The sequence below is a fragment of the Panthera tigris genome, chromosome A1 (assembly GCF_018350195.1).
Source record: "Panthera tigris isolate Pti1 chromosome A1, P.tigris_Pti1_mat1.1, whole genome shotgun sequence".
NCBI classification, from domain to species: Eukaryota; Metazoa; Chordata; class Mammalia; order Carnivora; family Felidae; genus Panthera; species Panthera tigris.
The window spans coordinates 210419915-210436828 of NC_056660.1; the positions used below are offsets into that span (position 1 = coordinate 210419915).

General features: G+C 42.6%; 1 protein-coding gene across 1 annotated transcript in view; it reads left to right on the forward strand.

Moving 5' to 3' along the window:
* Window positions 1-16914, forward strand: part of AGXT2 (alanine--glyoxylate aminotransferase 2) — a 58416-nt gene that overhangs the window by 35222 nt on the left and 6280 nt on the right. Inside the window, 3 exon segments of the mRNA XM_015544407.2 lie at window positions 1324-1415; window positions 3429-3578; window positions 14485-14583. Coding sequence (XP_015399893.2) covers window positions 1324-1415; window positions 3429-3578; window positions 14485-14583 — 341 coding nt within the window.

The window sequence follows — 16914 nt, forward strand, 5'->3', positions numbered from 1 at the left end:
GTATGCTCGCTGCCTGACAAACCAATCATTTGAGTGGCCAGATGTTGGGGTCAGAAAAGCCAACAAACTGAGAGGATGGTGGCTTATCATCCTAAAGAAACTTCTCCCCTCGGGTCAATGTTCAAACTTCTTGTTTGTTAGCAAAAGGGGGAAGACAAAGGTGACTGATGTCTATAGACATCTGAAGAGGTCTTATAACTCTTTGTCTTTGGTCATTTCATCTTTGCCTACAGGAATCTGGTCATGCCATTCCTGTAAATCTTGAACATAGCATAGTCATTTCTGTCTGCACTTCCTTATCTCCTCAAGTGATGTAGGTTTCCAGTGAAAAAACAAAAAAGGAGTCTTTGCAAATCTCAGCTATAAGCAAAATTCCTTCTATGATTAACATGCCTACTGGCAGAGTGAAGCAGAAATTTCTAAGATACAGGTTACAGCAGCAAGGGGAATAGAAACAACATGGAGTCAGACATGCTAAGTTTCTCCCTGTTCTAGGTACTAAAATGTGGATGTAGAAAGGGAAATGTAATGAACCAAATATATGCTCACCCTGAAACAATCCAGGAATTATGTTACTAAAACCTCGATGCGAGGTTTTTTAAAGATTGAAACCAAGACTATAATACAGAAAAGAGGGTTACCAAGTGAAGGTCCCATGTAAATTCCCATAAATCAAGTGTTAAAGTACTGTTGAATTCACACAACACATTAAAGATTTTGTTATCACACTTCTAATTCAGTAAATAAGCAATTTTTCCTTATCCACGGAGTAAGTGGATTGGTCATCTGGGGCTACCATAACATAACACCACACGCTGAGGGAATTAAACAGCAGATATTTATTTTCTCATAGTTATGGAAGCTCAAGTCCAAGATCAAGGTGCCAGCAAAGTTGGCTTCTGGTGAAATCTCTCTTGCAGATGGCCAACTTCTTGCTGTGTACTTGCAAGTCCTTTTCCTCTGAGAGAGAGAGAGCGCTCTGGTGTCTCTTTTTCTTCTTATAAAGACACCAGTATTATGAGGGCCCCACCCTTATGATTTCATTTAACCTTGATTACTTCCCTAAAGGCCCTATCTCCAAATACATTCACAATGGGAGTAGGGCTTTCACATAGGAAGAGGAGTTTGGGGGGGGGGGGCAAGGACACACACATAATCCCATTCATAACATCCACTATCTGGTGAATGAAGAATGAATTGGATTCGATGCCATGAAACATATTATTAATATGACATGATAGTAAATATAATTCAAGTGATGTGGTGGGAGATTGTAGATAGGAATGTGTCACTCTTTGTCCACTTTTCATTCTCCCCCTCTAGAGATAGCCAAGTCTCTGGCTAAATGCATGTATCATTTCAACACCTTTGGAGGGAGCCCCATGGCCTGTGCCATTGGATCAGCCGTGCTTGAGGTATGTTCCAGCAGCCACGTCATTCCTCTCATTTCACAAAATGACTACTTCAGCACCAGAGACACATTATCCAAACTCTATGACATCCCATTATTAACGTGAAGAGTTCATTACCACTCCACAAATTTAGATTTCCACTGTTTATTCTGCCCCTTCACCCCCTTTTTAAGATCTATTTGGGATGCTTGAAGTATTAGATACAAAATAATACATAATACATCTCACATGCCTAGGAAATATAAGAAAAGCTAGCTAGCTGGTAACACTGGCATTTCCTTTTTATATTTCTGGTATTTGATGGATAGTTACCAACTGCCATCTTTGACTTCTGGTTAATTTTGGTCCTTTTCTTTATATGTTCTTCCTTCCTTTTTTTGTACAGTTATCAGCTGAAAGACTAACAAGAAACTGAGTTTTATGGGACAAACTACGTAATTTAGCTGTTGTTCAGCCCTACTCCATTGATTTTCCCTGGTATCTTATCTGTTAAGTGCCCTTGCTGATATGCACAACAGCACTTGTTTAAGAAAGTGTCAGGTATTACTGAAAGAATGTCCAAGAAATGGGTAACAGTGGTTGTTTGTGGGTAGAGAAATTTGGTGGCTGGGGACAGGGGTCAATGAGAATTATTCTACTGATTTTTTTAAATTTTTTTAATGTTTATTTTTCAGAGAGAGACAGAGAGACAAGTGCGAGTGGGGAAGGGGCAGTGAGACAGAGAGGGAGACACAGAATCTAAAACAGGCTCCAGGCTCTGAGCAGTCAGCACAGAGCCGGACACGGGGCTCGAACTCACAGACCGTGAGATCATGACCTGAGCTGAAGTCGGCAGCTTAACCGACTGAGCCACCCAGGCGCCCCTCTACTGATTTTTGAACTAGGCACATGATTCACCTATTCAAAAAATTTTTAAGTATTTTTATTTTGTTTAAGTATTTTTAAATAAAAATAAGTAAGTAAAAGCTTCCCTTGCTAATTAAAAAGTATCTTCAAATACAATAAAATCACAAAATGAAAAAGTGCAGTCAGGAATGTGTCATTGACTTTGTTTTGTAGACATTGCCAACTTTTTAAAAGTGTTGTGTCACCTTGACCAGGTAGAGAGGGTATAGGTGAACAAATAGGTTAAAAACACCGAGAGTCATGGATTCATGCAATTATTATCAGCTAAATCTAGATGTAGTATATTGTGGGTAGTCAAGAATCACGGTCTCTGCCATGAGTGGAAGTAGGTGAAAATATTTTTATATCTTCAGGGCCCTCACAGAGCTCCCCTCAGCTCACAAGGCCTAGGCCCTGTGGCAGGACAATTGGGTAATGACAGCCTGTGTCTGACTGAGGGCTGACGAAGCAAAGGTCAGTAATCTCCCAGTGGGGCAAGAACCTGTGACATATCTTTCCTCAGAGAGTTTGTCTTCTTAATCACTGTATCCCAGTTCTCAGCGAAGCTGGCAATAATGAGCCTCAGGATTATGGAATCTGTGTTATACACTGCATTGAGAAATGTCTTTTATCTTTCCTAAATTTATAAAATTTAAAAAAATTGTTTAATTGAGAGAGAGAGTGCAAGAAGAACTCAAAGTGACAGGGAGAGAAAGAGAGAGAGACAGAGACAGAGACAGAGAGAGAGAATCTTAAGCAGGCTCCACACTCAGTGCAAAGCCCGATGTGGGACTTGATCCCATGACCCCAGAACTTTGACCTGAGCCGAAATCAAGAGTCAGACCCTCAAGACTGAGCCACCCAGGCACCCCTATTCTTTCCTAAATTTTTAACCACCCCTGAAGATGAGAAGGGTTTGGGGAAAGTATTCCCCATACCAAGACTCTTTTACACCTTACAGCAAATCGTTTTGTAGTACATGGCATGGTCACACTAGACTTTGGGTTCCGTTTGTCTGGTCAAGTTTCCATAAAGAAAGTCATGCACATCTACTGTTCTGTGTTTCTCAGTCAATTTAAAACTTTTTTTTTTTTTTTAATGCAAGGCCACTTGGGACTTTTCTCTAAACAGGTGATTAAAGAAGAAAATCTACAGGAAAACAGTCAAGAAGTTGGCACCTACATGCTACAGAAGCTTGCTGAGCTGCGGGATGAATTTGAGATTGTTGGAGATGTCCGAGGCAAAGGCCTCATGATAGGAATAGAAATGGTGAAGGATAAGGTAGGTTTTGATCTGCTGTGCTCTCTGTGACTTCTTGGGGACAGCAAGAGTTAAAGTCGGAAGCATGGTCACTACAAGGTCACTTCATTCATTCTCAGGGAGAGAACACACAAGGCCAGGGACGCTCAGCAAAGCCCATCAGAGATAAGTAGGGGGTACAATATGCTAGCATGTCATCAAGAGTTCTAGGGGAGTGAGGGAGGGCATTTGGAACAGGGAGCTGATATTTTTCCTGCCAGAGTAGGCAGAGAGTATTGGTGATGACTGAATATTTAGAATTAGACATATGGGGAAGGGAGGAAGCTATCTGGGGAGGGGCAGGTGACCCAGAGAGTTCATGGAAGTAAAGGAGAAGGCCAGGAGCGGGTTGTGGTGATGGTTTGGGGTGAGGATGTTAAGGATCTATAAGGTTTTGTGTTTGTCTGTTTGTGAATATTTTTCAATCTCCCAAGTAACCAGGCAGGGTGTGACTTTCCGATGACATTCCCCACTGTGACCTCAAACTCAATATAGCAACAACTGTACTTAGCATTTTCCCCCAAACCAGTTATTCCTCCAAGTTCACTGTTTCTGTTTCTCACCCTCCACTCTTCTCCCAGTTCCCCAGCCTCCATGCCAGAAAATAGCCTGGGACTCCTTCTCTCCCTTGTTTCTAGTGCCAAGTCCTGTTGATCCTTTCTTGACCATGTTTCTCAAATACTTCCCTGTGTCTCCGTTGCTTCCCCTACAACCCAAGTCCCTCCCCTCCATAAACACAAAGTCTAGACTCACTGAGGCAAGCAACAGGGAGAGAATCTTAGCACTAAGCTGAAGAGTCAGACTAACCCCTTTTCTAGCCTTCTCCTAAGTGGCTTCTTGCTATTTGGTCTTAACACAGCATCCTAGTTTAGGATGGTTGATGCTCAATTATTTTAGGGCTTACACCAGACCATGGATATAAGACTCTTCCATTAATGCCACACAGTGGGGCCAATACAAGGCTGGAATGTTTAAACAAGATTTTAAAGCTAAGGGAAGACAACAGCAAAATGAGAGTAAAATGAGACTCAGCCCTCTGGCTCCCAGGTCACAGCATCCTTAACTTCACCTTGTGTCCCAGTCAAGGTCTGTGTTAAGGCTCAGGGGAATCCATCCCAGGCCCCAACCCAGGACTCCCCTCAAAGCTATCTATGCTCCAAAGTCCAGACTCCACAGAGGAAAACCCAACAAGAGGGGAAGAGTTCTTCTCTTTCCCACTGTTCCAAATCTAGCTTCTGTGTGCTCAGAGACTCATGAACAAAAAAGTTCATCAGGACTTCACTTGTCATTGTAAAACATAGGAATCCTCCTAAATGGCCATTGATACAGTCCAAGCTAAATTATGGTACATCCATCCCACAATAGTGATATATGTGTGACATGGAAAAATGTGCAAACTCTATTATGGAAAGAATAAAATAGGCTATACGATACTATCTATTGAATGAGTTATTTTTCTCTTCCTCTGCCACTTGGTAGTTTTAAGCATGGACTCTGAAGGCAGACCACCCAGATTTACATCCCAGCTAGTCCATTCCTTAGTTCCGTTCAACGCCCGCTCAATGCCATTCACTTCCCTACATCCAATGTCACCCAAACTGTTCTCCAAGCGTGGACTGCAAGACTCTCCTCTCTATATCTACCTATGGAAATCTTAGCCTTATTCAAGATCCAGTTCTTCATCACACCTCCTCCCTAAAGCTTGCCTTTGATTCTCCCCTAGACAGGGGCTCCAGGCCTCAGAGAATCCCTGTAGCATCCACTGCTTAAAAATCTCATTTGAAAAGATCTTTCAAACCATGTATTTGTTGATTTGGTTTTCATGTAGAGATAACTTCTTCTCCTAAGTTATACACTTTGAGTCCAGAAATCATGTGGATGATAAGTATTTTCAAAGTGTTTATTGAGTGAATTCTGGTCCTGCAACACTTCAGACCGTATTCATGTAATTAAGTAGCTCAGAACTTGCCTTAACGCTGTCCACTGTCCACCAAAACTAAAACCCCCATTTCCTGTTGGTGAGGACATAAATTAGTAGAGCCTTTAGACAGAAATTTGTGTCAATCAGCATTATACACACACACACACACACACACACACACACACACAAGTTAGCCAACATACAATGTAGTCTTAGCTTCAGGAGATTTCCATGATTCATCACTTACATACATCACCCAGTACTCATCCCAAGAAGTGTCTTCCTCAATGCCCATCACCCATTTTCTCCAACCCTCCAACCTCCTCCCCCACCACATCAACCCTCAGTTTGTTATCTGTATTTAAGAGTCTTCTGTGGTTTGCCTCCCTCCCTGTTTGTTACTTTTCCTTCTCTTCCCTTATAGTCTTCTGTTAAGACTCTCAAATTCCACATATGAGTGAATCATATGATATCTTTCTCTGAATGACTTATTTCACTTAGTATAATACCCTCCAGTTCCACCCATGTTGTTGCAAATGACAAGATTTCACTCTGCAAATGATAAGATTTCACTCTTTTTCACTGGCAGTAGTGTTCCATTTATACATTTACCACCTCTTCTTTATCCATTCATCAGTTGATGGATATTTGGGCTCTTTTCATAATTTGGCTATTGTTGATAGCACTGCTATAAACACTGGGGTACATGTGCCTCTACAAATCAGCATTCCTTTATCCTTTGGATAAATTCCTAGTAGTACTATTGCTGGGTCGTAAGGTAGTTCTATTTTTAATATTTTGAGGAACCTCCACACTGTTTTCCAGAGTGGCTGCCCAGTTTGAATTCCTACTAACAATGCAAGAGGGTTCCCCTTTCTCTACATCCTTGCCAACATCTTTTGTTTCCTTAGTTGTTAATTTTAGCCACTCTGACTGGTGTGAGGTGGTATCTCAATGTGGTTTTGACTTGTATTTCCCTCATGATGAGCAGTGTTGAGCATATTTTCGTGTGTCTGTTAGCTATCTGGGTATGTTCTTTGGAAAAATGTCTGTTCATGTCTTCTGCCCATTTCTTCACTGGATTTGTTTTTCGGGTGTTGAGTTTGGTAAGCTCTTTATTGATTTTTGATACCCAATGTGTCATTTGCAAATATCTTCTCCCACTCCGTTGGTTGCCTTTCAGTTTTGTTGTTTGCTTTGCTGTGCAGAAGCTTTTTATCCTGATGAGGTCCCAATAGTTCATTTTTGCTTTTATTTCCCATGCCTCTAGAGACATGTCAAGTAAGTTGCTGTGACTGAAGTCAAAGAGATTGCTCCCTGTTTTCTCCTGTAGGATTTTGATGGTTTCCTGTCTCACATTTAGGTCTTTCATCCATTTTGAATTTATTTTTGTCTATGGTGTAAGCAAGTGATCCAGTTTTATTTTTCTGTATGTCGCTGTCCAGTTCTCCCAGCACCATTGCTGAAGAGACTCTCTTTCTTCCACTGGATACTCTTTCCTGCTTTGTCAGAGTTTAGTTGGCCATATATTTATAGTCCATTTCTGGATTCTCTATTCTATTCCACTGGTCTATGTGTCTCTTTTTGTGCCAATAATTTACTGTCTTGATGATTACAGCTTTGTAATACAGGCTAAAGTCCGGGATTGTGATGTCTCCAGCTTTGGGGTTTTTTTTCAACATTACTTTGGTTTAGGGTCTTTTCTCTTTCCATATAAATTTTAGGATTGTTCGTTCTAGCTCTGTGAGGAATGCTGGTGCTAATTTGATTGGGATTGCATTGAATTTGTAGATTTCTTTGGGTAGTATCGACATTTTAACAATATTTGATCTTCCAATCCATGAGCATGAAATATTTTTCCATTTCTTTGTGTTTTCTTCAATTTCTTTCATAAGCTTTTTATGGTTTTCAGCAGATTTTTCACCTCTTTGGTTAGGTATATTCCTAGGTAGGTATCTTGTGGTTTTTGGTACAATTGTAAATGGGATTGATTCCTTCATACCACTTTCTGTTGTTTCATTATTGGTGTATAGAAATGCAACCAATTTCTGTAAATTGATTTTATATCCTGCAGCTTTGCTGAATTCATGTATCAGTACTAACAGTTTTTTTGGTGGAGGTTTTCAGGTTTTCCATGTAAAGTATCTGCCATCTGTAAAGAAAATTAACTTCTTCTTTGCAATTTGGATGCCTTTTATTTCATTTTGTTATATGATTGGTGAGGCTAGAACTTCCAACTCTATGTTAAACAACAGTGGTAAGAGTGGACATCCCTGTTGTGTTTCCAACCTCAGGGGGATAGCTCTCAGTTTTTCCCCATTGAGGATGATATTAGCTGTGGGCTTTTGATATATGGCTTTTGTGGTGTTAATGTATGTTCCTTCTATCCCGACTTTCTTGAGGGCTTTTATTAAGAAAGGATGCTGTATTTTCCAAAATGCTTTTTCTGCATCTATTTACAAGATCATATCATTTTTATGTTTTCTTCTATTAATGTGATGTATCACATTGATTGATTTGCAAATATTGAGCCGGCCCTGGAGCCCAGGAATGGATCCCACTTGATCATGGTGAATAATTCTTTTAATATACTGTTGAATTTGATTTTCCAGTACCTTGTTGAGAATTTTTGTGTCCATGTTCATCAGGGATATTAGCCTGTACTTCTCCTTTTTTAGTGAGGTATGTGTCTGGTTTGGGAATCAAGGTAATGCTGGTTTCATAGAATGAGTCTGGAAGTTTTCCTTCCATTTCTATTTTTTTGCAACAACTTGAGGGAAATAGGTATTAACTCTGCTTTAAATGGCTCATAGAATTCCCCTGGGAAGCCATCTGGCCCAGGACTCCTATTTGTTGGGAGATTTTTGATAACTAATTCAATTTATTCACTGATTATGGGTCTGTTCAAATTTTCTATTTCTTCCCTGTTTAAAGTTTTGGTAGTGTGTGGATGTCTAGGAGTTTGTCCATTTCTTCCAGATTGTCCAGTTTGTTGGCATATAGTTTTTCATAGTATTCTCTAATAATTTTTGTATTTCTGTGGTGTTGGTTGTGATCTTTACTCTTTCATTTGTGATTTTATCTACTTGGGTCCTCTTTCTTTCTTTTCTTGTTGTGACCTCTGGCTAGGGGTTTATAAATTTTGTTTATTCTTCCAAAAAACCAGCTCTTAGATTCATTGATCTCTTCTGTCTTTTCAGATTCTATATAGTTTATTTCTGCTCTAATCTTTGTTATTTCTCTTCTTCTTCTGCCCTTTGGACTTTCTTTGCTGCTGGCTCTCTAGTTCCTTTAGGTGTGAGGTTAAGTTCTGTATTTTATACTTTTCTTTCTTCTTAAGATAGCCCTGGATTGCAATGTATTTTCCTCTTAAGACTGCCTTTGCTTCATCCCAAAGGATTTGGACGGTCATGTTTTCATTTTCATTGGCTTCCACATATTTTTAAATTTCTTCTTTAATTTCCTGGCTGATTCACTCATTCTTTGTAGGATTTTATTTAAGTTCCATGTATTTGGGGGCTTTCCACATTTTTTCTTGTGGTTGACTTCAAGTTTCATAGAGTTGTGATATGAATATATGCATGGTATGATCTCAATCCTTTTTTGTTGAGGCCTAGTATGTGATCTATTCTGGAGAATGTTCCATGTGCACTCGAGAAGAATGTATATTCTGATGCTTTTGGATGAGAAGTTCTGAATATATGTGTTAAGACCATTTGGTCCAATGTGTCATTCAGAGCTATTGTTTCCTTATTGATTTTCTGCCTGGATGATTTGTCCATTGTTGTAAGTGAAGTATTAAAGTCACCTACAATCATGGTATTATATCTAATTATGTATTTATGTTTGTGATTGTTTTATATATTTGGATACTTCCACATTAGGGGCATAAATATTTATAATTGTTAGCTCTTCTTGATGGATAGACCCCTTAATTATGATATCATGCCCTTCTTCATCTCTTGTTACAGTATTTGTTTTAAAATCTAATTTGTCTGATATAAGTATGGCTACTACAGCTTTCTTTTGACATCCAGTAGCATGATAGATGGTCTCCATCTGCTCACTTTCAATCTGCAGATGTCCCCATGTCTAAAATTAGTTTCTTGTAAGCAGCCTATAGATGGATCTTCTTTCTTTATCCATTCTGATACCCTATGCCTTTTGATTGGGGCATTTAGTCCATTTAAATTCAGAGTGATTATTGAAAGATATGATTTAGTGTCATTGTGTTATCTGTAGATTTTGTGTTTGTGGTGATGTCTCTGGTCCTTTGTGGTCTTTGATGCTTTCCATTCACAGATTCCCCCTTAGGATCTCCTGCAGGGCTGGCTTAGTTCTTGTTTGTCTGGGATAGTCTTTATCTCTCCTTCCATTCTGAATGACAGCCTTGCTGGATAAAGGATTCTTGGCTGCATATTTTTCCTATTCAGCACATTGAACATTTCCTTCCACTCTTTTCTGGCCTGTCAAGTTCAGTGGACAGGTATGCTACTACTCTTATGTGACTACCCTTGTAGGTTAAGAAACTATGACCCTTGTAAGTTAAGGCCTGTTTGTCCCTAGCTGCCTTCAAAATTCTCTCTTTATCTTTGTATTTTGCCAGTTTCACGATAATATGTCATGAAGTTGACCTGTTTTGTTGATTTTGAAAGGAGTTTTCAGTGCCTCTTCAACTTGGATGTCTCTTTCCTTTCCAAATTAGGGGAGCGCTCATCTACAAATAGATGTAGTCCTATGACTGTTATTCTGAATTCTTGTTCAGATATATTGTTTATATCTGTTTTGAGCAATTCTCTGGCTGTCATTTCTTCCTGGAATTTCTTTTGAGGAGAATTCTTCCATTTCAAGATTTTGGCTAGGTTTCTGTATTTTACGTGTTTTAATAGCTTGTTATACATCCTGCACCTGTGAGTACTACTATATTAAAAAGGGGTCATATATTTTCCAAGGTCTGGCACTTTAGGAAGTGTTTTTGGAGTGTGTTGTATGCACTCTCTTGTTGTGACTTTGGCTGCTCTATCCCACTGCTTGTGATGGTGGATTGTTTGCATCTTCCATCATGTGTTCTTTGCTTTGTTCGTTGAAATAACCCTGGAAAAAAGGAAAGGGGAGTGAGGGGACCTTATCCCATCACAAAGAGAAAAATGAAAGGGGGAAAAAAGACCAGGCAGAGAATCAAAGAAACTGTAAAGCTTGACCCAGAGAGAGAGAGAGAGAGAGGAAAATAAAGGAGACACAGAAAAGGTGTAATAATAATAAAGTAAAAATGCCTGATTAAATAAAAAACCAGAACAGAGAAAGAAAGAAAGAAAGAAAGAAAGAAAGAAAGAAAGAAAGAAAGAAAGAAAAAGATAGGTAGATATTAAGAATTGGCCAAAAAGGGGCGCCTGGGTGGCGCAGTCGGTTAAGCGTCCGACTTCAGCCAGGTCACAATCTCGCGGTCTGTGAGTTCGAGCCCCGCGTCAGGCTCTGGGCTGATGGCTCGGAGCCTGGACCCTGTTTCCGATTCTGTGTCTCCCTCTCTCTCTGCCCCTCCCCTGTTCATGCTCTGTCTTTCTCTGTCCCAAAAATAAATAAAAAACGTTGAAAAAAAAAATTTTTTTTAAAAGAATTGGCCAAAAATCAAATCAGAAAGTATGAGCCTGATTCCAATGGGAGGAAAGAAAAAAAAAGAGGAGGGTAGAAAGAAAAAGAAGGGAAAAGAGAAGAGAAGGAAAGAAAAGAAAAGAGAAAAAAAACAATCAGACTAACATGCAAAACCACAGGACAATTGTCTGTTGGTGCCTGGAACCAGTGGCTGTGCTGGTCTGGAGGAGAGGCCATCTGGTTTGGTCAGTACCAGTCCTGCTCTAGTAGATAAGTGGTTACCAGGCACGGAAGGGTGGGGTTTCATGTAACCAGGTCCCACCTCCACTGAGGGCCGCTGTCCTGTTCCCTGAAGCCCCCTGTGTTGGTGATGAGGAGAAAGACGGCAACACCCCAGTCTCTTCTCCCCGGACCAGGTGTCTCAAGCCATGTCGTTCAGGCAGCCCTCACAGAATCGTGCAGGCAGGGGCTGGCCTTGCTCCACAATCTACAGCACCTCCCAGGCACTCGGCTGGGATTGAAAACCCAATGTTTTAAAGGATCCTGCTCCACAAGGACCTGTTTCTGGGGTAGTGCGACTCTGCCCATCTGACAAATGGTCTCCAGTCCCACAGTACTCAAAGGGAAGGGACTGCTCTCTCCCTGGGCACTCTGAGTTTGCTGTTCCCCTCCCCGCCCCAGGCCCCCACACATGGTGGTGGCTCTGGTCCAGAGAAAGTCAGGCACCCCTGAAAACTCTGATCTTCAGCTCCTATGGTCATTTGCAAAGTAGAGCAATACAGAGAAGGCTCCCTCTGTATTTCTTGTTCCCCGGTCCATGGTGTGGAGAGGTTTTTCTCTCGTCTTAACAAAACCACAGAACCACGATCCACAGCTTCTCTTTCTCTCCCTTTTGTCACTCCACAGAAGGGGTCACCTCCCCTCCATTCCTACCCCACCTGTTTTATCTCTTCCAATCCACATACGTGCACCTCTGCCCCGCCAAGCTGTCTCCGTCCACCTGGGGAGATGTTTCTGTCACTCCGCAGACTGTATTCCTGGGTATTCCAAGTGTTCTGACCTCAACACAGCTGTGTCTGAGGGAAGCAGGAAGCCCAGGTCCCCCTACGTCTCTGCCATCTTAACTCCTGCCCTTAAAAATCTATCAAGATTTTAAATGTATGCCTTTTGAGCTGGCAATTCCTCACCTAGAAATATGTCCTGAACAAATATTCACAGAAGTGTGTGAAGATATAGACGAGCAGGGTTGTTTGCAGGACTGTTTACAATCATAAAAAAAATGGAAATGACATAACTGTCCAATGTTAGACGATGAAACAAATTACTCTACCAAAGAACTGAAATACTAGGTAACCTTTAAGCTGAGGTCCAAATAAGATGACATGGAAAGATGTCCATGATATATTGTAAATTGTAAAAAGCAAATTGAAAGACATTATAAAGTATGACTTCTTTTTTTTTTTTTAATATGCATAGGGATGTATTTGTGCAGAGAGAAAAAGAGTCTGGTTCACATGAAATTATCAACAGGAGGTGAACCTAGGAGGACGATTGGGGGAGTGGAACCTCCATTTTTCCTTTATGTACTTCCATTCTGGTATAAGGCTTTATTCTCCATAACCATGGATTACTTTTATAATTACTTAAATGCTGATTAACAACAACAGCAACAAAGATAAACATGAAGCTACATTCCACACCCAACGAGAGGTCCGTTACTAACATTCCCACTTGGTTATCAAGCAGCTGGGACATAGGCTTGAACACGGCGCCTGGGCAGGCTGTCCTGGGCTTTGCCGCAGAGTTTTCAGCCCTGCTTTTCTCTGCGGCATGCGTACAAGATGTTCAGTCATAGCAGCTGAGGCCAGGGGATGAGAAAATGGGCAAGGGAGGAGGGAGGGGGCTGGCCCAGTCCAGAGGCTAAATGTCACCTATCCAGATCCTCACTAGCCACCAAGGCCCCAGCTTCCCCGCAGCTTCCCCGCAGGAAACCTTTCCAGAGGGTGCTGAGCGCCTCTGACCTCTCATTATTCCCACACCACGTCTGCCCACTTTATGGCTCTCACAGTTTACCTCCATTATTTTGTCATATTTTAGTCTTCCCTGTCTACTAGATGAGAACATCAGCGACAGGCAGGAGTGTGTGATGACATTTCAGGATCAATGAGAAGATCCTGGCCTTGTCCCTGATCCCAGGTCCTCATTACTAGCACTCTGCAAGTTTAAATATGATTTTCCTTATCTTAAAGCTTTGAGTCAGGCAAAAATGTGAGCATCTCCAGGAGGTGTGGCCTTACTCTATGCTGGGACACTGAGACTTAAGCAAGAATGAAGGTTTGGGGGACAGTGCGGGGAGGGGATGTGTACCAAACTTTAGAGGTAGGGTGGGTAGGAAGCCCCGAGGAGCACAAAGCTGGGACCCCTGGAGGGAGCTCTCCTCTGCCTCACAAGGATGGCAGGAGCTGGTCCACGAGCCAGGATCAAGCCTCATGCATCTGAAACCAGAGAACCAGACCCCTGCTGATGTCTCACCACAGCCGTGCCGCAGAAGAGAGACCCGTGGCGGTGGCCGTGCTCAGCACCCAAGACAGGATCGCAGCAGTGATTCCCAGGGTGGGCACCTGCTGGGCATTTTACAAGCCCAGATGCCTAGGCCTGCCCCAAGTCTCCTCATCCCATAAGCCGAGCCTGAGCCCCGAATGTCTGCGGTTTGAAAAGACCTCCAGGTCAGGCAGATACACAGACTTGAAACGACTAAGTCAACAGGAGGCATTTGTAATCAGGCTCGGAAGACAGACACATAGAAAGGGCACCGGCCCCCAGCCCAGTGCCACCAAAGCGGTACTGGCCTGTCTGGACCCCCAGGGAGAGACCAACTTCAGATACCTGGTAACCTGAAAGAGCTTCTTGCCCCCCACCCCCACCCTGAAGTGCTTACCTTTCCTAACCCTGGGGGATTAAGTGTTGGGGGAGAAAGAGCAAATTCCACAAGCCAGGGAGATGAGACAGTCTTCCCACCCCAGCCGCCCAGGCCAAGCTGTGGCCCAGGGAAGGCCTGGATTGTTCCTGCCCCAGTATAACTTTGGAGCCATTTCCCGGACTTTGAAATGAGCCCTTTACATGAGCAAAACAAAGTGAAGAGTTGAGAATAAAGCCCCCTCCAAATCTGGCTAGGAAAGAACCAAGCTCCCGGGATAACTGTTAGCAGAGCTAAGAGTCACTAGCCATCTGCATTCGCCTTCAGTTTTATTTTTGAGAATTTGGGATGAATTGGAATAAAAACTAATATTTATTGCTTGAGTTGCTTTTTTCTCTCTCTCTCTGATAGATGATGTCTTTAACAATTCAAATCCAAATAGGAGATATTTTTGTTTGCAGATGGGTCGCCAACCACTTCCCCAGGAAGAAGTAAATCAAATCCATGAGGACTGCAAACGCATGGGGCTTATAATTGGCAGAGGTGGCATTTTTGCCCAGGTAAGAGTAAGACCGGTCTTTACCTACCCCTTTAGTTAGGCGTCTCCCTGATGTCCCAGTGCTGGTCACTTTGCTTCACCACCCGGCCCCACTTCCTCTGGGCACAAAGCTCAGGTATTTTCAAGAGAAAAGTGCAGGGAGGCCTTCAGACCACTAGAGGGCGCTGTGTCCAAGAGGTTTCATTATGGCAGCTCTCCGAGGAGGGTCTTACAAGGCACAAAAAGATGCACCCGCAAAGCAGAGGATTTCCAGTATAGGTCACAGTACAGTCATCACAATCATGCAATAACTAGTTTGTCTCCTGTATGAATTGGTTCTAATCCTGTAAAAGCAATGCTAGTCCTTCTTAACCCAGCCTTGGGCTCTGACTTTGAGGACCCTAAACCTGCTGGGACATAGTGGCCACTGTGCCCAGGAGCAACCTGAACGTGCTGGCCCAGGTGACCCTGCTAGACAGGTGGGGGACCACACTGGTTGGGTCCCTAATGAGAACCCAGAACCTGCCACTCGCAGTGCCCTTCACCCTGAAGCTGGAGATGCAGAGACCAGCTCTCCCTACTTGCTTCCTGGAAACGCCAAGTACAGCCCCAGTCAGGTGTGGGCCCCTGGTGTGACCCTGCCCTGTGGGCATGCTCTGCTGCTGTCACTGGAGCCCTCTCCCAAATCTCTTATACCAGCGGGGCCCTCCCCCCGACATGGTTCCAGGGCAGAGATTTAAGATTTAGGGTAGCTCTTGCTCCTCCCTTAATTTGTTTTTGTCCTTTGTCTTCTTTCTTTCCCATTTTCAACGTCAATCATTCTTCCCAGTTTCCCTGCTCCATTTCTACTTCTCTCTCTAGTTCAGTGAACACTCTTGCCTCCTACTTCTCTGAGAAAATGGAAGCTCTTAAAGAAGGTCTCTGTAAACTCATCTGTCCCCACCTCCATTTTTTAAATTTTTTATTTATTTTTGAGAGAGAGAGTATGTGTGTGTGTGTGTGTGTGTGTGAGCAGGGGAGGGGCAGAGAGAGAGGGAGACACAGAATCCAAAGCAGGCTCCAGGCTCTGAGCTGTCTGAGTGGGACTCGAACCCATGAACCATTAGATCATGACCTGAGCACAAGTCGGAAGCTCAACCGACTGAGCCACCCAGGCACCCCAGCCCACATCCATTGTTTACTTCCTTTCTGGAAGATTCGGGGAATGAGGAGTCTCTCCTGTTCAGATTTAGATCTTCTACCTGTGCTCTTGACCCTTGACACTCTCTACCTTTGTTCAAGGGGACATCACTGTGTTCTTTTGTGTCTATAAGTTTTCCTCAACTTCCCCTGAAGCCTGTTAAGAAATAACCCCCCAAAAAAAGCCATCAAGCAAAACCAGAACGAGCACTTTTGCTGGGAGAGTCTTGATACGTTTTTTTTCCTTGACCTGGTCACAAATATTTTTCTGTACAGATCAGAGCAATTTAATGATTAGAAATCCTAAGACCTGTAACTTATCAACATGAAACAACTGTTTACCTACTTAGTTATTTCTTAGTTATATGGAAAACAATTAAGTGCTAGACCGCAGTTGCTACGCTGGATACGAAAGTTATAATGATAAATAAAATCCAGTCACTGGAGCTGGCAGGAGAGAAAGACATAGAAAGAGCAAATTACAGTACAATGTAGTAAACTCATGGACAGCTATAGAAAGGGGTATTACAGGAGGAAAGAGAAGGGACTCCCAGCCCAGACTTTCTAGCTAAGCTGAGCCTGTGTTACACAATGAGATAAACACTCAAAGCATGTATAGAAACGTTACAGAGGGCAAAGAGCTGCGAGGGCACTAGTGTGATTGAAGCAGAAGGGAGGCAGTGAATGGTAATAACACAAAGCCTTAATGCTTGTCACTCTTGAAAACACTTTGCATTGACACAGCGAATGCTCTCAACCAGCCTATGAAAGAAATACTATTATTCTAATGTGACAGATGAAGCAAAAGAAGCACAGAGAGGTCAGGTAAATTACCCCAGTCACACAGCCAGTGAGTGGCAGAACCAGGATCCAGACTGAGGCGGTCTGATTTCTGAATCTTTGCTCTGAAGAGAAGAACCCAAGGGGGCAAGCCTGGGGGCCTTGAGTCGGGGGGGTGGGGGGGGGGGGGCTGATGGTGCTGCTTGAGCTCACCCGTAGTGGAGCTGTGGTTTTAAGGTGGCAAGAATGAGTGCAGCTTTGAACATGCTGCCTTAAGACAGGAGGGCCTTCCTGGAGAGACCTTTTACTCTGCCTGCCTCAAGTATTTGTCAGTGGGCTGCATGTTATAAAGAAATTTAATTTCATCTGCCATTTTCTCCTGCCTTTTTTTTCC